Source organism: Erythrolamprus reginae, chromosome 12 (genome assembly GCF_031021105.1).
Source record: "Erythrolamprus reginae isolate rEryReg1 chromosome 12, rEryReg1.hap1, whole genome shotgun sequence".
Taxonomy (NCBI): Eukaryota; Metazoa; Chordata; class Lepidosauria; order Squamata; family Dipsadidae; genus Erythrolamprus; species Erythrolamprus reginae.
In genome coordinates, this window is record NC_091961.1 from 14,223,577 (window position 1) to 14,250,705 (window position 27,129).

General features: G+C 39.7%; 1 protein-coding gene across 1 annotated transcript in view; it reads right to left on the reverse strand.

Moving 5' to 3' along the window:
• The window catches only part of KCNU1 (potassium calcium-activated channel subfamily U member 1), a 194,718-nt gene that overhangs the window by 48,182 nt on the left and 119,407 nt on the right, over window positions 1-27,129 (reverse strand). Inside the window, 3 exon segments of the mRNA XM_070765628.1 lie at window positions 4,769-4,926; window positions 6,103-6,327; window positions 9,490-9,595. Coding sequence (XP_070621729.1) covers window positions 4,769-4,926; window positions 6,103-6,327; window positions 9,490-9,595 — 489 coding nt within the window.

A 27,129-nucleotide genomic window follows, 5' to 3' on the forward strand; every position in this document is an offset into this window, starting at 1 on the left:
ACAACTAAATGGGAACAGCAGGGTGGCAGTATGTCAAAACAACTCAAAAACCGGTCTGTCAGCAACTGAGAAGCATTGCGTTTAAAAGGCACATTTTTTAATTGTCTTTATTTTATTTTAAAAGAGAGAAACAGAAGAACCTTCTAACTTAAAAAGCATATTAATAGTGTGTGTTTATTTATATGAAAGTCCTAATATACTTTACGGAACTCACTGCCTGGAAAGTAGGCATAGCCTAAATTCGTTTCCTCTTTCCAAAAGTAAAATACTAGATTCATCATTTCAGAATTGAAATTGTCTACCTTTGTTAACGATCATATTATAAATTTAACTTTCTGTACAAGAGATTGTTTTTTACACCAAAGTACAAACCATGTTTTTCTTCTGATGCCTGTTCATGATTTAAGTTATTTTTATGATTTTTCCCATCCTCCATCCTGTTGTGAGTGGTCCGCAACTGGGTCAGTTAGTCACAGATTCTGAGGAGGAAGAACCGGGCCCGTCTTGGTACCCCATGCCAGTGTTCCTGACAACTGAGTCAATAGTGAGAGTGAGGGAGAGTTGGAACCTGAGAAATCTGAGGAACCTCCAGAGACTGTAGAAATCCTAATGGTGGTAATATCGGAGTCAGAGGAAGAGGAGGAAATGGGAGAGGAGACCCTATTATATGCCTGGGTCAGAAATTCACGAAGCCGACAAGAATATCTTTATGAGAAAAAGTTCAGAAAGTGAGTCTATGAAAGAAAGTCTAGACAGTTCTATCTCTAGGAAACAGTTGACCACACCCAGACAGAATATAAAGGAGGATTTCTGGGTAATGGGGTGCGGTCTTTCAACGTTTGTAATGGTAGCAGTCCTAGATTTGGGCTTCCAGAAATGCCATGCTGGCAACCTGCTATTATTCTTATAAATTATTCTTATAAATTCATCAGGCAGCTGCTCCAACATTTTATATCTTATCCAATTTAACATGGAAAGCTGCCAAGATGGACTGAAATGCATGAGTTTGCTTGTATAAATCCTACTTGTTATATAAAAGTGTGTTATTTGAAATCTCAGCACATGGATTCTCCCTTTGTTCCGATCCTAATAGGCTAGAACAGAACACATTCTTTCTTTCATCCATGTAGATGTTTATATTAATCTAGATAGTTGAGATGATAGATAGATAGATAGATAGATAGATAGATAGATAGATAGATAGATAGATAGATAGATAGATGATAGATGCATAAGCAGAGATAAAGAGCATATGTAGTCCTCAATTTATGACCATAATTAAGCCCAACATTTCTGTTGCTAAGCAAGACAATTGTTATGTGAGTTTTGCCCCATTTTATGACTTTTCTTGACACAGTTGTTAAGTGACAGAGTTTTTAAGTCAGTCTGGCTATGTTTGTCAGAAGGTCACAAAAGGGATTATTAACTCAGCAATTGTCATAAATACAGTAGGTGCCAGTTTCCAATCATCTGAACTTTGATCCTATGACCACAGGGATGCTGCAAGTCATAAGTGTGAAAAATGATCATAAGACACTTTTCTCAACACTGCTGTAACTTTAAATGTAAGCAAATGGTTGTAAGTTGAGAACTACTTCTATATACCGTATTTTTCAGAGTATAAAATGCACCAGAGTATAAGACGCACCTTAGTTTTTAAGGAGGAAAATGGGGAAAAGAATCTGCTTACTAGGTATTCATCTGGCTAGCATCCTTAGTCTGGTCAGCTTCAGGACATTATTTTCTCCCCTGGTTAAGAGCTTTAAAAAAACTTTCATTGTCTCACTATTCTGAGACAGTAACAATGAAAGAGCTTCCAAGCCAGTAGCACCTGGAAAGAAATGGTCGGAGCAAGTAGAGCAATGGAAAAAACCCTGCAAAGACTTAGGGCTGGGAAAACATTCTTCTTCACAGAGAGTAACAATGAAAGAGCTTGCAAGCTGGTAAGAGCTGGGAACATTGTTAGCACCCGGTTTGGGCTGGAGCAGGTAAAGATAATGGGCAAAAAAACCAAACTACCAATACAGGGTTTGGAAAACATTCCTCACAGATAGTAATAATAACAACAACAATAACAACAACAACCGTAATAATAATAATAATAATAATATATATTATATAATATATTAATATTATATAATAATAGGGGAGGGGCGGCATACAAATCTAAGTAATAAATAAATAAATAATAATAATAATAATAATAATAATAATAATAATAATTTATTAGATTTATATTCCACCCTTCCCCAGAGTAACAATGAAAGAGCTTGTAAGTGGGTAAGAGCTGGGAACATCATTATCACCTGGTTAGGGCTGGAAAGAAACATTTGGAGCAAGTTAGACCAATGGTAAAAAAAACCCTGCAAAGACTTAGGGCTTGGAAAACATTCTTCACAGAAAGAAACAATGAAATACCTTGGGAAACATTAATAGCACCTGGTTAGGGATGGAAAGAAACATCTGGAGCAAGTAAAGCAATGAAAAAACAACCCTACAAAGGCAGGATTTTGAAAACATTCTTCTTCTCAGAGAGTAACAATGAAAGAACTTACAAGCCGGTAAAGGGGGGAACATTGTTAGCACCTGGTTAGGGCTGGAAAGAAACTTCTTCAGAGCAAGTTACAGTAATGGAAAAAAATCCTGCAAAGACTTAGGGCTTGGAAAACATTCTTCACAGAGAGAAACAATGAAAGAGCCTGCAAGATAGATCTGGGAACATTGTTAGCACCTGGTAAGGGCTGGAAAGAAACTTCTTTGGAGCAACTTAGAGTAATGGGAAAAAACCCTGCAAAGATTTAGGGCTTGGAAAACATTCTTCACAGAGAAAAACAATGAAAGAGCCTGCAAGGTAAGAGCTGGGAAGATTATTAGCAGCTAGTTAGGGCTGGGTAGTATAAGACAGTGTTTTTCAACCAGTGTGCCGCGGCACACTAGTGTGCCGTGAAACATGGTCAGGTGTGCCGCAAAGCTCAGAGAAAGAAAGCAAGAGAGAGAGAAAGAAAGAGAAAGAAAGAAAGCAAGAGAGAGAGAAAGCAAAAGAGAGAAAGAGCGAATGAGAGAGAAAGAACAAGAGAGAAAGAAAGCAAGAGAGAGAGAAACAGAGAGCAACAGAGAGAAAGAAAGCAAGAGAGAGAGAGAAAGAGAGGGAGGGAGGGAAGGAGAGAGAGAGAAAGAAAGACATAAAGGGAGGTAGGAAGGGAGAGAGAAAGAGAGCAAAAAAGAGGAAGGAAGAGAAAGAAAGAGGGATGGAGAGAGAATGAAAAAGGAAGGAAGGGAGAGAAAGAGAGAGAGAAAGAGAGCAAAAGGGAGGAAGAGAGAATTTTTTTGTCCAAACTTCCCCCCCCCCCCGCTCAATGTGCCCCAGGGTTTCGTAAATGTAAAAAATGTGCCGCGGCTCAAAAAAGGTTGAAAATCACTGGTATAAGAGTATAAGACGCGCCCTAATTATCAGCCTCTTTTAGGGAGGAAAAGGGTGCGTCTTATACCGAAAATATGAGAGATAGAGAGATAGAGGTAAAACCACAGTATAATTTGTGAACAGTAAATTATCCACAGAAGCATTTGATGGCACCTTTAGAGGAAAATTCCTTCAGTTCACTAAGAACAGAAGCTGCTTTTTCTGTGCTCTTGCTGTAGCTATTAGGTAACATTCTTCCACTATCAGATAAAATGGAATTTTTGCAGTGTCCTTATCTCAAACATTTTTATGTCTGAATGGAAATATCTGCTTCAAGTGATACTATGAATGGAGCTGGAAATGACACAACAGGACATTGGCCTCTGCCAGGCTCTTGGGAAAGATAGCATTTCTGCTGGATATGAAATGCACTGATGTATTGCCATTAGGAAGCCTGCTTTCTTTTCTTTCTTTCATTTTTTTACAACTTCCTTAGCTTTGGATGAAATTATTTTCTATGTTGCACCCTCTCTTCCCTTCCCCTCCCTCCTCTCCCTTTCCCCCTCTATTTCTTTCTCCCTTCCTCCCTTTCCCTCTCTCTTAATCTCTGCCTTAGCCTGCCCAGTGTGCTGTAAAACCTCCTGAATGTTAATAAAGAAATGAGCAAGCCGCTTAGGTGAGTTATGCATCCCCAATTCATTTTCAGTTAATTAATATTGTCATTCCCAAGAGGAGGAGAAATCTTCACTCTTCTGTAAATGAAAAGACAGAAGAAAAGAATCTATAATGATAAAAATAAATGATGTTGGATGTAAGGTAGTTTTTCAGATTATGTGAACGACGCAGCGATATAAATCAGTGAGGGCAAGATCTAAGGGTCATTGAAAAAGAGGTACAAGGTCAGGAACCATAGAGGAGAATGGGTGGGGGACTCAAGAGAAATAAGAGAGCATTTTGCTGTCTAACACGGCTACTTGTTTTAATAGAAGGGCCAACCGTGCTGGGATTAAAAACCATTCATAGTGTCCCTTGTGGAATTGCCCATAGATTTTATTCATAAATAGATTAAGATCCTTCATCAAATATAATTTAGAGGTGAGATAAATGTTAAAAAGAAATGGTGAGTAAGTGGAGACTAATTAAGGAATTATGTCCTGAAATGGCTCCCTCCTTCTCCCTCCCCCCCTGCCTCCCCCCCCACCCCTCTTCTCACCTGCTTCTCTCTCACATATAGTTAAACCTACAGCAAATCCGGATGATGCCAGAATGACAACACACCTGTGATGGCAGCATCCCATAAACGCTGCCTTATCATCTTTTGAACTTTCTTCAGTGGGTGCCCATGTTTTACCTGTCAATGTAGTTTGCTTGAACTGCAAGAAACGTATATTCAGGGTAGTCAAGATAGCTTTGGTATCCACTAGAATTTGATCACTGGCATCACTGGCATTGGCTGACAGAACGGCACACATGCTGCAGCACTGGATGCCAGCTGCCTTGAGATCTGCACAAGAGAGTCCACTGCCCTGGTAAAAAAAAAAGTACATTTTTTTCTTTGTTTATGTTAAATTATTACTTTTTTTATGCCTGAGGCTCTGAGTTTGATCCTGGGTAATGGCAGATATTTTTCTCTCTGAGGGCAAAGATAAAATATTTGCTGTGAACTGTGCATAGGCTTCAGGAAGGGCATCTGGGCCAGTGTTTCCCAACCTTGGCAACTTGAAGATATTTGGACTTCAACTCCTAGAATTCACCAGCCAGCGAATGCTGGCTGGGGAATTCTGGAAGTTGAAGTCCAAATATCTTCAAGTAGCCAAGGTTGGGAAACGCTGATCTGGGCAGTAAATGCTCAGCTCCATTCAGTCATCCCGACTCCACCCTGATGCAAGAGATGACATGTTCATTAAAGAAAAAAAATACATGTTTATGCTGTCATCTTCTCTTCAGTTTATCCTGGATGGCTTATAAGGTAAGAACCATAGAACTAACAACATTGAAACATGAGTTTCAATTTAACATAAACATTCCTAATAACATTTTGAAGAGACACATGGGGTCCTGAGATAAAAATGTACAGAATAGTCTCCAAAATATATAAATTTGCAACATACGCAACAAAAATCAGATTCCTAGATTTTTGAATAGCAAATGTTCCTAGCAAAGTCCAGTTAGTTTAAAGCAGAAACCCAAGAAATATATGGAAAATAGGTAAGAAGCTACTTTCTTCAACTCTATTATCTCCACCAATAAATGAAAATGGGATCCAGGAAAATGAACTCATATATTCTTCCATCTAGAGATAGCTTCAATTTAGAGTGTAGGACTAAGGATAGTATTGAGATTGAAGCTTCAATAAGGACAGATTTCTCCTTTGACAATCTACACAGTTTAAGAATATGCTGTATGGGATGGATAACAAAATAAGCTATGATTGGATGGAGTGGTTAAGCTTCCCTTTTGCTTTTACATTGCCTTCTCTGACTCTGTTATTTTTAAGGCAAGTAAATGGGAACAGAGGGAAGGAAGGAGAGGGGGTGGGTGAGAGAGAGAGACTAAAGTAGTGTTATTGTTTTTTAAAAGCTCACCTTTTCACCAAAACAAGGGAGGGAGAGGAATGCAATGTTCTTGCTTCATGTACAGTGGTAACACAGCCCTATTGCCCCATCTGATGATCCTCCCATCCACTAAAAACACATTCATACCTTCAGTAAGTGAAGTTTTGGAAAATTGTGGATGAATTCCCATTCCCGCTCAAGGTATTCAATGCAGCCAACAAAGACGATGTCCTTCAACTCACTGAATGCAAAGGTGCTGGCTCGCAGTGGCATCACAAAGTTCCGTAATCCAATTATGGTTGAAGTGGCATCTCCAAAAACACAGACTACAATATGATCATGTAAGTCACTGAAATACTTCTTTTTGGATTTCTAAAATAAAACAGATGGTGCATGGAAATGAAATTGATAAAATAGCAGCTTTTACCGGCTTGCAAGCTCTTTCATTGTTACTCTCTGCCAAGAATGTATTCCAAATGCTGTCTTTGTAGGGATTTTTTCATTGCTTTAATTGCCCCAGATGTTTCTTTCCAGCCCTAACCAGGTGCTATTAATATACCCACGCTCTTTCATTGTTACTCTCTGAGAAGAAGAATGATTTCCAAGCACTAAGACTTTGCAGGTTTTTTTTTTCATTATTCCAACTTGCTCTGAATAAGTTTCTTTCCAGTCCTAACCAGGTGCTAACGATGCTCCCAGATCTTACTGGCTTGCAAGCTCTTTCATTGTTACTCTCTGGGAAGAATGTATTCCAAACACTGTCTTTGTAGAGTTTTTTTTTAAATTGCTTTATTTGCTCCAGGTGTTTCTTTCCAGTCCTAACCAGGTGCTAATGATGTTCCCAGCTTTTACCCACTTGCAAGCTCTTTCATTGTTACTCTCTACAATGAAGAATGTTTTCCAAGCCCTAAGTCTTTGCAGGGTTTTTCCATTGCTCTACTTGCTTATACTGTTTCTTTCCAGGTGCTAATGATGTTTCCAGCTCTTACTGGCTTGCAAGCTCTTTCATGGATAGTCTCTCAGAATAATTTTTTAAGCCCTTAACCAAGGGATAAAATAATGTGCTGAAGCTGACCAGACTAAAGACACTAGCCAGATGAATACCTGGCAAGCAGATTCTTTTCCTCATTTTCCTGCCAAAAAACTACGGTGCGTCTTATATTCTGGTGCGTTTTATACTCCGAAAAATACGGTGAGTTTTGTGCACTATGTCTTGAATCATATTTAGACATTGTGAATTGTGGTCTTGAGATGTAGTATAAGAACATTTATCCACCATTGCTATGTTCCTATTCTCATTGTCCTCCTGGTCCTGAAAACAGGCAGCTGAAATTGGGAAGGCTTTATGTATGAAGTAGAATCTATCACCTCTTACAAGTTTAACAGGTTGGCAGTTTACCCTAGCAAGAATTATCACTTGTCACTCATCATGTTGAATGATATCTTAACCAAGAACTTAACATGAGAAATTTATTAAACTTGAAGTCACCATGTTAATTTTTTTTTAAAAGCACCCCCCCAAACTAAATCCAGTTTTAGCCTATAGATTAGCTCTTAGCACTCAGTAGGTTTATCATTTATAGCATAATCTTTGCAAAGCAAAACAAAAATACCTCAACCTCTTACAAAAATCTAAATTATTCTTTGGTCACCTATAAGATGATTTGTATCTGTTCTGTCTATTATAGCCTTTTGTTATGGAATTCTGGGAACCTAATAACTTCATATTGTGTCAGAAAGCATAATAGTGATTTGTCATACTGGGTAGGTATGTGACATGACAAGGTGACTGTATTTAGGTGTGACAGAAGAAATCTTTAGATGATTGGAACATTTCCTATCAAGAACTGTCAAGCAAACATTCATAAAACCATTTCTTCATAATGGTTTTATCTTTGAAGGAAAATAAAAAATTCATGTCAGGGCACTTTACGGATGAATGATTAGAATCATTGCCAAATTAAATGATCATCTCTAACTAATTGGATTAGTTTAAATTGAATAATAAAATTTCAAGCTGTATTTAGTGGAACGTGCCTTAAATCCAATTATTAGTTTGTCAAGTGATGCTAAACAATAGAAGTGATTCATTCTATAACCTTTTAATAAATGTTGGGGGTATAGGAGGAGGAGGGCTAGCCTGATTAGAATATGAGAATATGAGACAAAAAGATAAATCTGCTATATTGAAGACAAAGACTAATGTATATATTAAGTCTGACAGAAGAGGTGTTATGTATCCTCGGCAGATCTGATTGGGTAAAACCTCCCTTGCAGCCATTGGCTGTTTTTGGGAAGCCCTGTTCGTGCGGGCATACAGTATTACTGTTACATGATTGGTTGTTCTGTCAGCAAGTTCCTGTATAAATAATCTGTCAAGTAAAGTGCGGCTGAGTTTTTGCCGACCGTTTCAATAAAGCTGTTCCTACTGTTATCTGTTACCGAGGGGGTCTTCTTCCGACATATTAAGAGGTTTGAACATAAATATCTTATCCCACACTAAAGATGCTTCAATTTTTTTCTTGGAATTTGGCACTCCAATGAATAATTTAAATAAGTTAATTTTTCTATATTATTGAGTTTGGTAAAGATGAACATCCAATCATAGGAAGACATATAAATGACTACACAAAAAAGGTGTGAGGCTTTGAACTATCACGTCAGCAATGGACGATCCTGAATAGCATTTACACTCCATACCATGGGTCTTCTCTATATAAATGGGGCCTAGCATCTCCCCTCAGTGTAACTATGGGGTCCATGTCAAACTGTAGATGTATCTGATTTTTTAAAAGTATAAATGATGCTGCGCTTCAATGGTTAGATGGCCTAAACATTAACATTTGAACATAAATATTTTTAACATTCCTATTTTATTGCGTTCTACTAATCGTAGTTGAAATGTTAATATATATTGCTAGTTCATGCATGATATGCCATACACTAACTAAATAAATGAATAACTGCCCATCACTACTTTAGGCCTCACCAATGTTAGAAGTTTGCACTGTCTCAAGGACCAAGAATTAACACAAACATTTATGTATTATTATCAGTGGTCCACAGCTTTTTGCTATTTGTTGCAAAAGTTGGCAGTGACTCAGACAAAATTGTCTTATTTCAACATGGGAGTAAGTAAATTTATTGCTTGCATAATGGCACATGAAAATAGCAGATGGGGCAGTCTAAGATGCAGGATTCTGTCTAATGGCAGACAGGATACAACATTACTATTAATCTCTGACAATTATTCAGAATACTTTGAAGGTAGATCTAAGCGTTGTAAAAGGACAACCTCAGAAGTTTTTAGTTTCTTCTTGAAGGAGGCAGAAAAAATGTGACTGGGGAGGTTAAATTCCTCATTAAAAACTTAGTTAAAAATATGAAAATCACATTGAAGAATCTAATAAACAAATCCAAGCAAAAATGATCTAACATAGAAATAGTTTCTATTAATTAAAAATAGGTTCTGTAATTTAAAAAAGTAAAAACAATGACCTGAATAAATCTAGATCATTTAGGTCCATCACCTACCAAGAGTGCCATTTCAAAAGGAACAGCTTCACACCAATGAAACATTCTTGTAGTATCCAATGAGCAACCACCAGCTATTTCTTCTTCTCCTTCATCCATTGAACATCTAGATGGACAAAATGACAAATTGTCATAGGATGACTAACATGGTGTCATCTAAGGTATGGAGAATAACACAAGTTCTTCAATTTTTCTTTACTAAAAGAGGCTTACAGCATACAAATGGATGGGGGGGGAAAACCCAGAGGAAGGAGGACAGGCAGACAAAAGTGAGACAAAAGTGAGAAGGACATAGTCAGAAGATACAAATAGGAAAGTGAGATACATTTGCTCTCGTTTATTAATCAACTTGTTGGATGAGATCTCAATCAAGACAATTCTGCCTTTATCTGGTACACTTTAATTTAAGGACATCTATACACTTGAATGGAGAGTACCAAGATCTCATTTTAAAAAGTATCAAATACAGAATAAAGATAAATATATTTTATCCAGCTGGTAAGTTATTTACATAACTTGTATTATGTTCTTTGGTAAAAAGACAAAAATCCCAGGAGAGAGCATGGCCAACATCCTAGCGATATGGGCATAGGGAACCCCGAACCCCAGCTGCTAGGAGACCTGGAACCAACCCAGAATCAGGTCAGATCTGCCTGGAGGGGCAGTGGAGAGGCACCAGTCAGGGATCTTGGGAGGGATGAGTTGCAACCCCCACCAGAAAGCTACCAGCTGCCTCTCAGCCAATAGCTGATAGAGCTGTTTTGGTGAAAAAAGATAAGAGAATTTTGGATTGAATTGGATGAAAATACAGAGGGATTATACGGATTTAAGATTACTTAAACTTGACAACATGGAGGTGTGTATCTATGAAGAATTGATTGATGTTAAAATACTTTGATGAACTGAAAAGAGATTTGAAAATGTCAAACAGATTGATTACAGTGGGATTTATAATATGAAAACTGAAAAGAGAATTTTAAAAAAACAGATTGATGATTTCACTGGGATGTATAATGGTGTGAAAAGAGCAAGTGGTATTGGTATCAGAGGAAACAATTTAAAAATAAGAGGGATAATAGGGAGAAGAAATTAGGAGGAATTTGAGAGCAGATTTATGAAAATATAATATATAAAAGGAAGGAGAGGAATTTGGAAAAAAGAAATTACTGTATTGGTATAAAAACAAAAGAAATGAAAACAAAAGGTTAAGAAAAGGGGTTGGAAAGGAAAAATTTATAAGGTGTAATTTGTGAGAAACCAAAAGACCATGAATGATTGATGAATGCTATAAGATTTTTTTCCCTTTAAAATTATTGTGCTATATCTAATTATGTTAATAATATTAGTTGTGTATAAATATGTACAATTAATTAACGTTATTAATTTAATTTAATTTATTTGACTTCTAGCCATCCAATCCCAATGGGACTCAGGGTGGCTTACAATGATAAATAGTACATACAATAAACAGTCAAAACAATTAGTAATAAGAACATTAAAAAAAACCATAATAAACCAAAAAGAATTAACCAATTGAATCCACAAATATATAGAACAGTTGTAGTTGGACATGAGAAGATGTTGCATTCATGTCCCCCAGGCTCTTCACAGCCTTTCAGAAGGATAGTAGGATGGGAGTCATAGTTCCCTCTAAGCTGAGCAGTGAGCAATCGCTCACTTAAAAATCATAATCAACTCAGAGTTTTCCAAACCTGCCCAGAAGCCGAGAGGGAAAGAGTGAGAGGGAAGGAGAGAGAGAGGAAGAGAGGAAGAGAGAAACAGATAGAAAAAAGAGAGGAAGGAAAAGAGAAAGAAAAAGAATGGGAGTAAGGAAGAGAGAAAGAAAATCAAAATCTAGTTTGAAACTAGCTCAACTATTTAAGTGGCATTTTGATATTGATAGAGTTGCTCTATTATGAGCTCACTGTTATAGACACACAGTACAGTATTTTATTTTGAAATTATCTGAGGCAAAACAGGGTGGGTTTTTTATTTGTTTTTGGTTTGTTTGTTTATTGATTTATTGATTTATTTATTGATTTGGGACTGCCGCTCAGACACTATACCTTTCCGCCCACCATCCCCCCTCCAAAAATTAGAGGGAACACTGATGGGAGTAGTGAGGACATGGGGGGGATAGTTGGTTCTATAACATCAGGACAGCCACAGAGAATGCTCTTCAACTTGCATTGTTTAGTTGACTGGACCTGGAGAAGGCCAACTCCCTGTGATCTGATTGGTCTCTGGGAGGTATATGACAGGAGACACTGGTAGATAGGTTGGTCCTAAGCCAGGTAGGGCTTTATAGGTAAAAACCAACACCTTTAACTGTGACCGACCAATTGGTAGCCAGTGCAGTGCACAGAGTGTTAGTATTATATGGATGTATCAAGGAACACCCATGACAGATTTGTTTTTATATGATTTATATGTTATAAATTTGATTTAATGTTGAAAAAGATTTAGACAATTATAGATATTATTGGAATATTATAACATTTGCATAATTACTATTTTTAAGGTCTTTATATAAGACCTCTATATACTTTGGTTTGAAGTAAGTTTTGATGAATAATGAATTAGATTACAGTAGATTAATTGCTGGAAGGATAAAAGAATTGAATAACTATCACCATACTCTATAAGACATGTTTCTATATAAAATGTTTATAATTCATAAATTTGATTTAATGTTGGAAAGGATTCAGATAATTTTCAATACTGTTGGAATGCTATAAGATTTGTAGAATTATTATTGTTAAAGATCTCTCTATATAAGATTATATAATTGACAAATGGGATTTTTTGTTGTGGAGATTCTAGAATGTTATTAACCATTGGATGAAAGTGTAGAGATAAGACTAGAATTTGTTAAAAGAAAATAAAGTTGGAAAGGAGATGCAAAATGGGGAAAGATATTAGAAATTTAGGGCATTCAAAAATGGCAGAATGAAACTTTTAAAAAAATTACTTAAGATACAAATTGAGGAAAAGAGGGAGTATGGCCTAAAATTAAGAAGTACAAGAGATAATGAATCTCTTGGAAGATAAGCAGTAGCGAATAATTAGAAAGAAAATTGAAAATCAAAAGTGGTAGACCCAGGCAACAAAAATAGGAGGTAAGAAGGCAGCATTAGATAATAGTATATATACCTAGAGGAATATATCATATGGTTAAATATGGATAAAGGGTAGTTGTAAGTTTAAAAACAGCCCCAATGTTGGAATGAAGTCAGGATTTTGGATTGTTCATCTGTTAACCACACAATGGATTAGGATGAAAAGTACTCAGGGAAGGACAAGAGGGAGGAAGAAGAAGTAGAAAGAAAGTGGAAAGAAGCAGGAGAGAAATAGGTAAGAGGAAGAGAGGGAGAAAAAAGGTAGAGGGAAGAGAGGGAGATAGAGCGAAGGCAGTAATGTGAAATATAGAAGGAAAACAGACAGGAGATAAAAGTAAAAAAGGTGCAAATTTAGAATATTTGTTTATGGCATTTTGAATAAATGTATGTAACTAATGTTTTGATTTTATTTATTTATTTCCATTTATTAATTTATTTCCATTTATTTATTTATTTATTTATTGGATTTGTATGCCACCCTTCTCCGTGGACTCGGGGCAGCTAACAACAGTTAGCCGCCCCGGCTAACAGTTAGTTAGTTAGTTAGTTAGTTAGTTAGTTAGTTAGTTAGTTAGTTAGTTAGTTAGTTAGTTAGTTAGATTTATTCATTCATTCATTCATTCATTCATTCATTCATTCATTCATTCATTCATTCATTCATTTATTTATTGGATTTCTATGCTGCCCCTGTCTGAGGACTCGGGGTGGCTCACAACATATAATAAACAGTATACAATATTTTGAATCCAATTAATTAATTAAAAATCTTAAAAAAACCAAAAAGCATAAAAACAATCATTCCATTCACTCAACATTCTCTCAACACATTCATTGGGCAGGGCGAAAGGATCTAACAGCCCCAGGCCTGGTGGCATAAATGTGTCTTCAGACTCTTACGGAAGGTGAGGAGGGTGGGGGCATTACGAATATCCAGGGGGAGCTGATTCCAGAGGGCAGGGGGCCCCCACAGAGAAGGCTCTCCCCCAGGTCCTGCCAAGTGACATTGTCTAGTTGATGAAACCTGGAGAAAGCCAACTCTGTGGGACCTGACTGGTCACTGGGATTCATGTGGCAGAAGGTGGTCTTGGAGGTATTCTGGTCCCATGCCATGTAGGGCTTTATAGGTCATAACCAACACTTTGAATTGAGTCCAGAAACCAACTGGCAATCAATGCAGACTGCGGTATATTATGGTATATGTATGAATGCAAAGGTTGTGAAAAAATAAAAAAGACAAAAATCTCAAAGTGAAACTCATGACAATTTTGGGTTCATGGTAGGATGTTTCTTTCCTTTTGATATGGTGTACTTTCTACCCTTTCTTTATTGATTTCTGGGCACAAGACAATGACATATTAATTTTTATATTGTGCATATGACTTTGAGAAGGTGACTGTAATAGATATGACTGAGAATATCATTGACAAGGAAGCTATATAGTCAAAAGTTTCCAAGCAAGAATGATCTTAAAAAATAAGAAACATGACAAATCCTAAATTCCACCCAACGGCAGAATTATTTTACTTCCTCTCACTTCCATCAGACTTCATTCCTGAGACAGGGCAAGAACATCTACAAAATAACTTATTGTCAGAAATATTTTCCAAGATTCATAAATATATGTGCATCCCAAAATTAACACAAGTTACACCTGCCACAGATGGCTGATATTTAAGTAAAACCAGAAAGGAGTGACAGCTCCCTTCTCACCAAATAGTATCCCAGCCTTTAGTGAGTAAGTGTCAAAAAATTGTCAGGATTCAAGTTTAAGCAGCAGGAAGGAGAAGAGTTTAGGGCCATTTCCCTTGCCATTCCGCACAAGAGAAGATTTGGTATTAGTAGATATGGGAAAAGAAATTAGTATGTGTATCTTAGTGTGCTTATGCCAAGAATAGACATTTTTGTCCATTAGTCATATGGCACCTCCCCAGCATTTGCAACCTCCTCCTTGCTGCCCAGATGATGGATTGGTCAGCTGTTGATTAAATTGTGTTTTGGCACGAGGAAAGCTATCTTGTTGCAAGCTCTTTTTAAGTCAGCCCAGCTCAGCAAATCAATCAGTGCACACTTTTCCATCATCATAAAACCATGATCTATGTACACAAGCTGTCACAGACAATATCTCCCTTCACTCAAATGTTATAGGAAGCATCTATGCCCTGGAGGGAACACCTGTCAGAGTTCTGGGCAAAGAAATAAAAAGGCAAGGCAAGGCAATACTTGAAATGCACTTCATCATAAATTCTTCAAATTTCATTGTGAAAGTGAAAGGGGGAGAGGGCGGAGAGAGCGCTCATCTATCTCTAGGTGTCTTAACTACTCTTCCCATATGCCATATTTTCCACAAGCAATATGAGCTTGTCTAGAATCTACTGCCCTAGGAAGGTCAATGAGCAATTTTAATGAATACAGCTTCTGTGGTGGGAGGTCTCAGGGAACATGAAACGAGAAGGAGAGAAAAACAAACATATCAAGATAAGGATCCAGTCTTCCAAGAAAGTTTCCCAACTGGCCACAATTTTGCTCAAGCCTCAAGAGCAAGCTAAACATTAAGATCCACTGCAAAATCTAGCTGGCAGGCTTGAAATTTAGGATAGGATCTTTTATCAATTAACAATGGCCTTTTTTCCAAGATGCCATCTTTGAATGGTGCCATTTTTTTCCTTTACCGATTTATCTTTTCCCAATATAGTTCCCATGATAGTCTAAAAGGAAAAGACAAATTAAGTAGATGATTATGTTCCCTTTTTATTATTTCTTCAAAATATGTAGCAATAGCTGTACTAGAATATGTCACAGGGCTGCTTTGTTACAGTTAATGTAACTTGAACTGTAAGCACATTACAAATCAGACAGTTTATTTTGCTACACTGATGTTATAGGTTTTCTAGGGTTTAAGCTGAGGGTGGATGGCCAGATATTCAAACCAACAGGGTGAACATTTTTGGATATACTTATTTAGAGTGGAAGTCATAGTTCCCTCTAAGCTGCGCTGTGGGCTGGAGCGCACTAAAAATGATGCATGGCGCACACTTTTCAATGGCTGCTCAGAGAGGAGGATGGCGGAGGCCTCCCCTCACCCCCGCCTGCCATCGCCACCACCACCACCAAGTCTTTGCCGGGACCGGCAAAGCAGTGTTTCTCTCTTCCTCCTCCGCCTTCTCCTCAGCAGCACCTCTGCAGGGCTTTGAAATGACGTCAAGACTGCACCAAGGGAAACGGCACATTTTTCAAATGCTCTGCTTCCCTGGACAGCCGGCTTTGCCTCTTCCCCTGCCCCCTGCTGCTGGGTCCCCTCACTGCTGAATTTGATGTTGCTGCCGGGGATGAAGGGGCTGGAACCCATCCCCAAGCTTTGCCTTGTCCCCCAGGGCCGCGCTGGGGGCTGCCCCCTTGCTGCCGGGTTCCCTTGCTGCCGAATTCGATGTTGCTGCCGGGGGGGGGGAGGGTGATAGGCAATGTTACCTCTAAGCTGCCAAAGAGAAAGAAGATCCGGATTGAGCGTGAGGGGGGAAATGACGGAGGGGAGAGGGGGTGGGGAGACATGCGATGGCCAGCAAAGCTGCTGACAGCAACCACCCGATCGCTGTGAAGGAGTCTCAAAAGCCTCCTGAGAGGGTTTAAAGCATGGCCTGGAAGATTGCCCCCCCCACCGCATTTTGAAATGGAGAATCTGGCAGTCAAAACAGATGCGAGCTTTTCAATTGTGAGTGCTGAGACAATGGGAGGAGTTGTGAAACTTTGGAGAGAGGGGTGAGGGTTGGAGAGGGAGGACTAAGCTTTGGAGAGGGAAGATGAAAAGGCGGGAGGGGCTGGAGCTGAGTGCCTGGCAGCACGTCTCTTCCCCACCCCGTTTCCCTCCAACACAGCCGGGTCCCCCCCCCCCCCGTTTTGGAGCTAATGGAATCTGCTCCTGATCCTTCCTGGAAAGAGAGTATGAGAGAGAGGGAAAAGAGAGAAGTGGAGAGGAAGGGAGGAAGGAAGGAAGGAAGGAAGGAAGGAAGGAAGGAGAAATGGAGGGAAGGAGGAAGAATGAAATGAATGGAGGGAAAGAGGATGGAAGGACTTTTTTGGGGGTGTAATTTTTTCTCTCTCAACATACATTCAAACAATACAATGTACCATCTAATTTTCCATGAATAAAATGCAGTATTTTCTTAGTAACTAATATCAATCACCCCAAAAGTTGCAAAAGTTTTTTTTCTAACTTTGTCATTCAGTTACATACATTTTCTTTTAGTTAAATTCCCTCCTTAATGTTTCTTCAAAAAGCACAACACCAATTATATTTCTAACTTATTAACCAGTATTCCAAAGTGCTAAATTCAATTCCATTTATGCATTAATCCAAATCAGTATCACCTCCTGCATATCTTATTATAATCAATACTTCTAACTTTATTAAAACAGATCAACAATTCCTAAATTCATATACAGTGGAACCCCGACATAAGAGCTGCTCGACTTAAGAGCTACTGGAGATAAGAGCTGGGAGAGGAGAGACATTTTTTTATTTTATTTTATTTATTACTTGGATTTGTATGCCGCCCCTCTCCACGATACGAGCCAAGAAGAGCCGGGCTGGCTTACTTTCCTTCCTTCCCGCGCTGATGCAGAGCCACTCGAACAAAGCGTCGCGCCCCTCTGATGCTTTCGGCGGCTTCCGAAGCGATGCTGGGCTCTTTTGCCGCCAAAAGCGTCAGGGGGGCGTGACGCTTTGTTCGAGTGGCTCTGCATCAGCGCGGGAAGGAAGGAAAGTAAGCCAGCCCGGCTCTTCTCGGCTTGTATCCCGGCACTTGGTGAGTGGAGAGGCGGTCGCCTCCCCTGCCGCCCCACTCTGGGGGTCCTTGGCTTCTGCTGGGGGTGGGGGGATCCGAACGCTGTTTTGAATTTCACATTCCGAGTGGCCCAAACGCCAAAGGCGAACTTCCGCACCTCAGGAGTTAGCTCGCAAACGGCGCGGCTGTTTTAAAACATCGCTGCCGGCCTGGGGGGGAGAGGGAAAGGGGGGAGAGGGGGGAGAGAAAGAGAGAGGGAGAGAGAGAAAGAGAGAGGGAAGGGGGGAGAGGGGGGAGAGAAAGAGAGAGGGATAGAAAGAGAGAGAGAGTGAGAGATGCTCAGTGAGCCTTTCTTTGAAGTTGCCTTTCTTTCTTTCTTTCTTTCTTTCTCTCTTTCTTTTTCTCTCTTGCTCTCTTGCTCTTTCATTCTTTTTTCTTTCTCTTTCTTTCTTTCTCTTTCTTTCTTTCTTTCTCTTTCTTTCTTTCTTTCTCTTTCTTTCTCTCCTTCCTTCCCTCCTTCCATTTCTTTCATTCTCCCTCTCTATTTTTATTTCTCTTTCATTTTCTTTCTTTCTCTCTTGCTTGCTTTCTTTCTTGCTCTTTTTCTTTCTCTCTTTTACCTTCCCTTCCTCTATTTCTTGCTTTCCTTTTCCTTCCTCCCTTCTTTCCTCCCTCTACAGGATTGGGTGGCAGTGAAGTTACTCTCCCCTTTCATAAGTTTCCTTGCTTCCTTCCTCTGTTCCTGTCCCTTCACCCTTTCTTTCTTTCTTCCTTTCTTTCTTTCTTCCTTCCTTTCTTTCCTTCCTTCCTTCCTTTCCTCCCTCCATTTCTTGCTTTCCTTTTCCTTCCTCCCTTCTTTCCTCCCTCTACAGGATTGGGTGGCAGTGAAGTTGAATAAATAACTACAGTTTAATGAATAAAAATAAAAGTTTGCCATGTTGATTGTTTTGGGTAAAAAGAGGAAGGGAAGGAAAGCTCTCAGCTTATCATCTTATTAATAAGTAAAGTTACATTTATTCTTGCAATGTCTTTTTGCATAATTTAGACTAACTTTGTGAGTTTTTTGAGGGCTGGAACCAATTAAAATTATTTACATTAATTCCTATGGGGAAAAGTCGTTCGAGATAAGAGCTGCTCGACTTAAGAGCGCAGGTCCGGAACGAATTAAACTCGTATCTCGAGGTACCACTGTATCTAAATAGAAAAACAGAAGTTAAAAAAGAGCAAACAAAACAATACTCCAAGCTTAACCAACCCTTCTCAAACTCCAATTTCTTCAATCTTTGAATGAAACCCTTTTCTTTTTTCTTTTTTTGTATCCCCTTTTAATCCTCTTTTCCATTTTATTCTTTCTATTCTTCCTTCTAGAAAGAAAGGATTTTGTTAGAAAAATAAAAGGGTAATTGGATCAAACTTTGGACACTTGACAAGTTAGTTATGATGGTGGCCATGTCCCAGGGTTATGTGAACATCTTTTGGGATGTTCAAGCAGCTGCAGGGATTCACTTAATGACTGTGGCAAGAAAGGTGGTAAAGTGAGGCAGAACTCACTTAATAACCTTCTTACTCAGGAGATAGAAACATTGGCCCTGAAAAAAGCGACTTATGGCCCTTTTTAACACTTAGGACCTTCGCAGCAACCCGATGATCGGAGGATCAAAACTTTGCTGCCGTTTCATTTTTATGACTGTTGCTGTGTGTCCTGAGGTCATGTGACCCCCTTTTGTTTCTAACCAATCCATGCCCAGGCCTGGAAATGTGCCGCTCAGACATTATACTTTTCTGCTCACACCGAAAAAAAATTAGACAGAACACTGGTGGAAGTCATATTCTATTTCAAAAACTCAGGGTGAAGAATACAGGGGAGAAATCTCATACAAAATTATGTTTAAAAAAGTTTTTTCAAATGTTGCTGCCTCCTCATCCTACTTTAATTATGCCTATTAGAGTTTTTATAGCAAGGATGACCAACCCTTTGCAATTGAGAATTTTTAATTGCTTAACTTTCAAGGAAATTCTTACTATTGAGGTAGGAAATGGCACAGCATGTCTCCTTCCAGCAGGAAGGGATCTCATCCCAATTTTCAGCCTCCTGAAGGTCTGTTCAATAACTGGGAAGTTGTGATGGATGCTGGAGTAAACAAACAGACCACAGAGATGGGATTTATGGGTCACTTTATTTATTAAAACTGGACCTGTAGGGAGAGGGGCAGGGTCAATGGCCACAGCAACACGGGGCTACCCTCGCTCCATTGAGGATAGCCCTGAATCGCCATCGTCTGGGGTTTCAGTTCTGACAAACCGGGCCTGATCCTCACCGAAGGGAAGGTGATGTAGGGGATGCTACCGGGGCCCGGTTGGGGGTTGGCAAACCCTGCTGGGCAAACCAGCCTGGTCTCGCACTGCCAGTGGCGCAAAGTCAGCCAGATTGCAATGCCTGTGTTGACGCTAGCCGTGGACGACAACACAATGCAGGAGATTGAAGAAGACCGGTAACATCTGGGAAGGGAATAAAATTTAAGCACTGGCGGGGTGAAGAAACTTTAAGCGGTGTGCTGGTGAGTTTGGAATGCTAAAAGAATCTAAATGGATCTGTTGGTGAATTTGTTACGATTGGAGTTAGAAAAGCCGGAAATAGATCGCAGCGGCTGCTCGTGAATGGAGGCATACAGCAGCAGCATCAAATGAAATGCCTAATATTTTCTCTTCTTTTTGAAGAGCTTTAAGGGCTGTAAAAAAGATGGAATTTTAGATCAGAGCCGATTTGCTTTTCATTTGGACTATTGTTTTTGTTTCGTTGAAATTGTTCCCCTTTATATCTGAGGAAATGACGTCTTGGTTTTGAAGGTGATTTGCCATCTTGAATTTGAGAAGCTATTACATTTTGGAGATCTAGTCATTAACATCATTATGGAATAGAAGAGCTTTGTAGAAATATTGTATAAGAACTGACTAATAGAATAAGTCATCACATACTGGATAGCTTCTAGCTGTGACATTGTCACTTGGAGAAGATCTACGGAGTGGGAATTTGAAAGATAACATTAATTTTAACATTAACAGTATTATTCTAAAAAAGAAGAAGAAAGGACAGTACTATTTAGAAGATAGAAACCAGCTAGAAACATGGACATACTATTTGGCAAGAGATTTTACTCATATAAAAACTTATTCCTATTAAAGTTATTGGATTTATTAACAGACTTATTTATGGAGAAAGAATTATGGATTTGAAATTTGTTTGATAATATTAACACCATTAAGGAAAAGAGCTCTTTGAAAATATTATAGAATATAACTGTTTTTAAATTATGTCAAGATGGGGATTATATGAAATACAATGTGTTCAGACTAGAAAAAAAAGTATAATGTTAGAGAGAATGTATTTCGGTTTGGAGACTGGGTTAATTAATAAGAACAAAGATATTTATGTTGTATATGATCTGATTATAATGAGATTTTTTTAGATTTTTTAAAATAAATTACTCTGGCTAAAATTTAAATTGAAAACTTAAGGTATAAATCTTGAAACATTGAAATATGGAATTATCGAAACACTGAATTAAGATATGGATTATGTTTTTTCTTTCTTTTTCTTGTTCAGGAAAACTGCTGATAATGACTATTAGAAATATATGGTTATATGGAATATATGGATTTAAATGGAGGAGAGGAGTGGAGTAAAGTAAGCATTGGGAAGAATATAAGAAAATAATTTTATGGAATTTAAGGTGCAGCTAATAGGTTTTCATTAGGTATAATTGGGTATGCAGCGATAATATTAGAGTAGGGCATAATGATTGACCTGGATATGCAGTGCTATATTTATAACCTGATTCCAGTGGGTTATTGGAGGGTCTTCAATATCACTGTTTAAAATGTTTTTATGCATAAAGAAAATTACTTTAGCGGTAATTAGTGATTACAGAATATAGTAAACTATAGGAAATGTAGACTATGAATTTTGAAAGGCATATTAATTGCTGAAAGGCTATAAGTTGAGCTAGAATTAAAGAAAGGGAATTTTCTTTTTTTATCTATTGGGATCAACATTTTAGGCTAGGGCATGAGGATTCTGCTGGGCATGCAGCGATAAAATTAGATTAGGGCATGAAGATTCAGCTGGGTATACAGCATTATACTTAGGAGTTGACTCCAGTGGGTTATTAAAGGATTTTCTCTCTTTTTTTCGCTCTCCTTTAAAAAAAAATAGGGCAGGATGATTTTATTGTATTTACACTGATATGTGATCAGAGAAGGTATTACTATTCTGGTGGGATTGCATTAATATAACTAGAAGTTGGGTATGAAGATTTTGTTGAGTACACAGCAATAGAATGAGAGTAGGATATGATGATTTTATGAGATATGGATAAGGGAAAAGGATAGCATGGATGGTTATTTCTCTTTATTTGGTTTTTTATTATTAGATTTATAAATACATAGCTTTCAGTGGGTTGGAGGATATCAGTGGATATCTTTTCTTTTTTTTCTGTTACTGTTTTCTTTTTTGTACTTATCTTTTTTTCTTTTGTGTAAACTTTTTTTCTTACTCTCTCTTCCTTTTTTAATCAATTTTTATTTTTATCTGTTTTTAATTTTTATATAATGGAATTATTAATTAGGTTTGTAATTTGGCTAATTTGGCAATATTATGTGATATTACTTGGTTTATTCTCCCCCCCTTGATTTTGTTACTCAAAGTTTTTTTAGTGTTTTTTCATAGGGATTCCTTCTTAATAGGCGCTAATTATTTAAAAAGGTTATTGACTATATATGAAAATTGACATGGAAGAGATTTGGAGAAATTCAAAATATTACAGCCTAATCATTATGAGGTATTAAAAATCTTGAACAGCTTAAGAGGTGTTTTAGCTAATAGCATACTTGTATAACATAAGAAGATTGAGCAGCTATTTTTATCCAGATGTCAAAAGTGAAGGAGGTAGTATTGGATTTGCATACCATAATTTGTAAAATTGATCTATTGTAAAGCAATTTGATGGTATTGGTATATTTTTTTTACTGTATTGTGATTGGAGAGAAAAATAAAAAAAATCTTTGCCAAAACTGGACCTGTAGAAGGGAATAAATTGGGGTGGGAATCTGGTTCAACATTCCTGGGCAACTATGGGTGAAGCTCCTTGCTGAGCAAAGGAATGAAGCCCTTGACCTTTGCCTTGACCTTGGCTTTGACCTTGACCTTCCTTGTTTTTAGCCATGCCCAAGGCATGTGGAAAGGCTGCACCTGGCATGTCACCTGTAGGCTTGCGGCAGGTGAGCCCAAAGGGCACCCCCTCCCCAAACTCCAGGGCCAGGTCGGCTTTGGGCTCCCGGTGTGGGGCAGCCCTTCACCTTCCAAAAGGTGCTCCAAAGGAGAACACTCAGTTGCTGTTAGCTCCATTTTATGACCCATTCTTCCTTCCCCAGTGACCTTGATCGAATTGCGCCACTGCAACCTCTCCGCGGCACTAGACCCCGTAGAGCTCCATGGTTCAACGAGGAGCTCCGGGAGTTGAAACACTAGAAGAGACGTCTAGAGAAGCCGCCCCGAGTCTTCGGAGAGGGGCGGCATACAAATCCAAATAATAAATAAATAAATAAGATGGAGGAAGAGTAAGTCCAAATCCGATCGAACACTTGTAAGAGCTCATATTAAGACTAACAAAGTGGCGCTCAAGGCGGCAAGATGCGCGTATCATGCCGCCTTGATTGCATCAGCGTAATCCTGCCCGGCCACTCTGTTTAGGGTAACCCGCTCCCTTCTTAATCAGGGGGGAGTTGGGGAGCCCTTACAGAGTAGTGCTGAGGATTTTAACATGTTTTTCGTTGATAAAATCGCTCAGATCCAAGCGGACCTTGACTCCAATTGTAAAACAGAGTCGACTGACAACGAGTCAGTCGAGGTGACTGGGGCTAAATGTCTTTGTCCATCTGTCTGGGAGGAGTTTGACTTGGTGACACCTGATGAAGTGGACAAGGCCATTGGAGCTGTGAGTTCCGCCACCTGTCTACTGGATCCGTGTCCCTCTTGGTTGGTTTCGGCCAGTCGAGAGGTGAGGCGGAGCTGGGTCCAGGAGATTGTCAGCGCCTCCTTGGGGAGGAGGTCCTTTCCGGCCCTTTATAAGGAGGCACTTGTGCGCCCCCTCCTCAAGAAGCCTTCCCTGGACCCAGCCATGCTCAATAACTACCGTCCAGTCTCCAACCTTCCCTTTATGGGGAAGGTTGTTGAGAAGGTGGTGGCGCTTCAACTCCAGCAGTCCCTGGAAGAAGCCGATTATCTAGGTCCTCAGCAGTCTGGATTCAGGCTCGGCTAGAGCACAGAAACTGCTTTGGTTGCGCTGATGGATGATCTCTGGCGGGGCTGGGGCAGGGGCTTGTCCTGGTGATTCTTGACATCTCAGCGGCTTTCGATACCATCGACCATGGTATCCTTCTGCGCCGGCTGGAGGGGTTGCGAGTGTGAGGTCCTGTTCTCCAGTGGTTCTCCTCCTACCTCTCCGGTCGGTCTCAGTCAGTGTTAGTGGGGGGTCAGAGGTTGACCTCTAGGTCTCTCCCTTGTGGGGTGCCTCAGGGGTCGGTTCTCTCCCCCCTGCTATTTAATATCTACATGAAACCACTGGGTGAGATCATCCAAGGGCATGGGGTGAGGTATCATCAATATGCCGATGATACCCAGTTATACATCTCCACCCCATGTCCAGTCAACGAAGCAGTGGAAGTGATGTGCCAGTGCCTGGAGGCTGTTGGGGCCTGGATGGGTGTCAACAAATTCAAACTCAACCCAGACAAGACGGAGTGGCTGTGGGTCTTGCCTCCCAAGGACAATTCCATCTGTCCATCCATTACCGTGGGGGGAGAATCATTGATCCCCTCAGAGAGGGTTCACAATTTGGGCATCCTCCTTGATCCACAGCTCATATTAGAGAAACATCTTTCAGCTGTGGCGAGGGGGGCGTTCGCCCAGGTTCGCCTGGTGCACCAGTTGCGACCCTATTTGGACCGGGAGTCACTGCTCACAGTCACTCATGCCCTCATCACCTCGAGGCTTGACTACTGTAACGTTCTCTACATGGGGCTACCTTTGAAAAGTGTTCAGAAACTTCAGGTTGTGCAGAATGCAGCTGCGAGAGCAATCATGGGCTTTCCCAAATATGCCCATGTTACACCAACACTCCACAGTCTGCATTGGTTGCCGATCAGTTTCTGGTGACAATTCAAAGTGTTGGTTATGACCTATAAAGCCCTTCATGGCACCGGACCAAATTATCTCAGGGACCGCCTTCTGCTGCACGAATCCCAGTGACCAGTTAGGTCCCACAGAGTGGGTCTTCTCCGGGTCCCATCAACTAAACAATGGCGCTTGGCGGGACCCAGGGGAAGAGCCTTCTCTGTGGCGGCCCCGGCCCTCTGGAACCAACTCCCCCCCAGAGATTAGAATTGCCCCCACCCTCCTTGCCTTTCGTAAGCTACTTAAAACCCACCTCTGCCACCAGGCATGGGGGAATTGAGATACTCTTTCCCCCTAGGCCTTTACAATTTTATGCATGGTATGTCTGTATGTATGTTTGGTTTTTATATTAATGGGTTTTTAATCGTTTGTAGTATTGGATTATTATTGTACGCTGTCTTGTTGTTGCTGTTAGCCGCCCCAAGTCTCCGGAGAGGGGCGGCATACAAATCCAATAAATAAATTAAATGAATAAATAAATAAAGGGGTTTAATCGAATTAACCTAATCCTGGCCCAAATGACCCTGCTGGCACTCCCTAACCAATCTGCTCCCCATCCACCCCCAGTGTGGAGTAGGTGTAAAAACAACTGAAACTTAAAAAGCATTGCGGCCGCAAAAAATTCCTACTCGGCCCCCATAGATGACCTCTAGTCACACTGAGATAAGGGGAGGACAGGCAGGTGCCTGGATTTATGCCGATGAGCTGCAGGGAAAGAGGGCAGGGACAGCAAGCCTGCCTTCTTATACTGTGGCTTGCCACCCCACCCTCCAGCTCCAGCACGTCGCCAAGCATGGGGCATGACGGGTGATCACAATTATTTGCATGATCACCCCAAGCTCCCTCTGCTTGGCCGGCAGTGGCTGTCTTGCCCAGCCCCGCTGCAACCACTGGCCAGCCTCAAGCAGCTGGCCATGTATATCTAAGAATTTTATATATAAGAACTTTGAAGAGGGATTTCTGTGGGGTAGGTTAAAACTCTCCTGTATGCTCTCAGGATTGCTGACAAGATTTGTTTGTTTGTTTGTTTGTTTGTTTGTTTGTTTGTTTGTTTGTTTGTTTGACTTCTATGCCACCCAATTCTGAAGGACTCAGGGCGGCTTACAACAAAATATAAAAATACAGTTAACAATAAAAAGAAGTCCAATATAGATTAAAACAATAACTCCAATAAAAACTCAGAACTCAGCAATCCAATCAACAAAACATACCATTCAATATGATTTGGCCATGAAAGCTGTAAATTCATGGCCCCCAGGCCTCCTGGCAAAGCCAGGTCTTTGTAGCCTTTCGGAAGGACAACAGTGTATGAGAAGTATGGACATTGGGGGAGAGTTGGTTCCATAGAGACTGGGCAGTCATAGACAAGACCCTCCATAATCCGGGTCCTCATTTTACCCACCTGGGAAGGATGGAAGGCTGAGTCAACTTAACAATTTAACTGTTATGTCGTATGGGTTTTCATTTCACTCTACAGTAGTAAGGCCTGATATGAAATGAACAAATACTTACAAATGTGTATAACATTTCCATGTCACTTTAATGCTATGTTTATGGGAAGCTGTCATCTCTTCCTCTATTTCCACTTCATTACCCTGAATTAATATCACCCGATTTATAATAATGAAGGGTTTTGCTTCCCATCAATTGAAATACTATAAATTAAGATGCATGCAGAGCTTCAGTTTGTATACTTCTTTAAAAAAAGATTTATAGCATTTCAACTGCTATTGGTGAAAAGCCCTTGCAGACAGATAAATCCAATACTCAAACAAGCAGCAATATTTCAGGATTGTCAATCTATCAAATAAACTTAAGCACCAAGAATCTTCTGTCTATGTCCTCTCCTTAACAATGCACTCTTCTTCTCAATGGCTTGCCTTTAAAAGCTGTGCTCCATCCTTTTAAGAAGAGATTGGATAGCCACATCTAAAATTGTACAGCATCTCAAGCAGGAGGTTGGACTAAATGATCCCCAAGGATCCTTTCAGCTCTGTTATTATGATATTCTGGTCTTCAGCCCTCTGGGCAACCCACATTTCAACCATTTCCCAAATGAATAAACTTTCTTCATTGGACTTCTTCAAACCAGGAAGTAAGAGACATTCAAAGGTGAAGCAAAGATGCATAAGGGAAGAAATAAAATGCCATCCACCTCATACAATGCGTTGTGGCTCAGCAGTTAAGATGTTGGGCTTATCAGCTGGAAAACCAGCCCAGTTTCAAGACCTTAGTGCCACATGATTTGGTGAGCTTCCTTTCCTCACCTCAACTCCTGCCAACTTAGCAGTTTGAAAGCATGCAAATGTGAGTAGATAAATAGTGGGAAGGTAACAGTACTCCATAAAGATTTATTGTAAGCTTAAGCTCTCAACAAGAATCTGACCGACTAACTGTCAAGGGAAAAAAGCAAGAATAAGAAAGCATTTAAGGTGGATTGGACTTAGATATCTTGCCGGAGGACAGGGACTCATCACTTATGATGCATTTGACCCTTCCTTGGGCTCAGCTT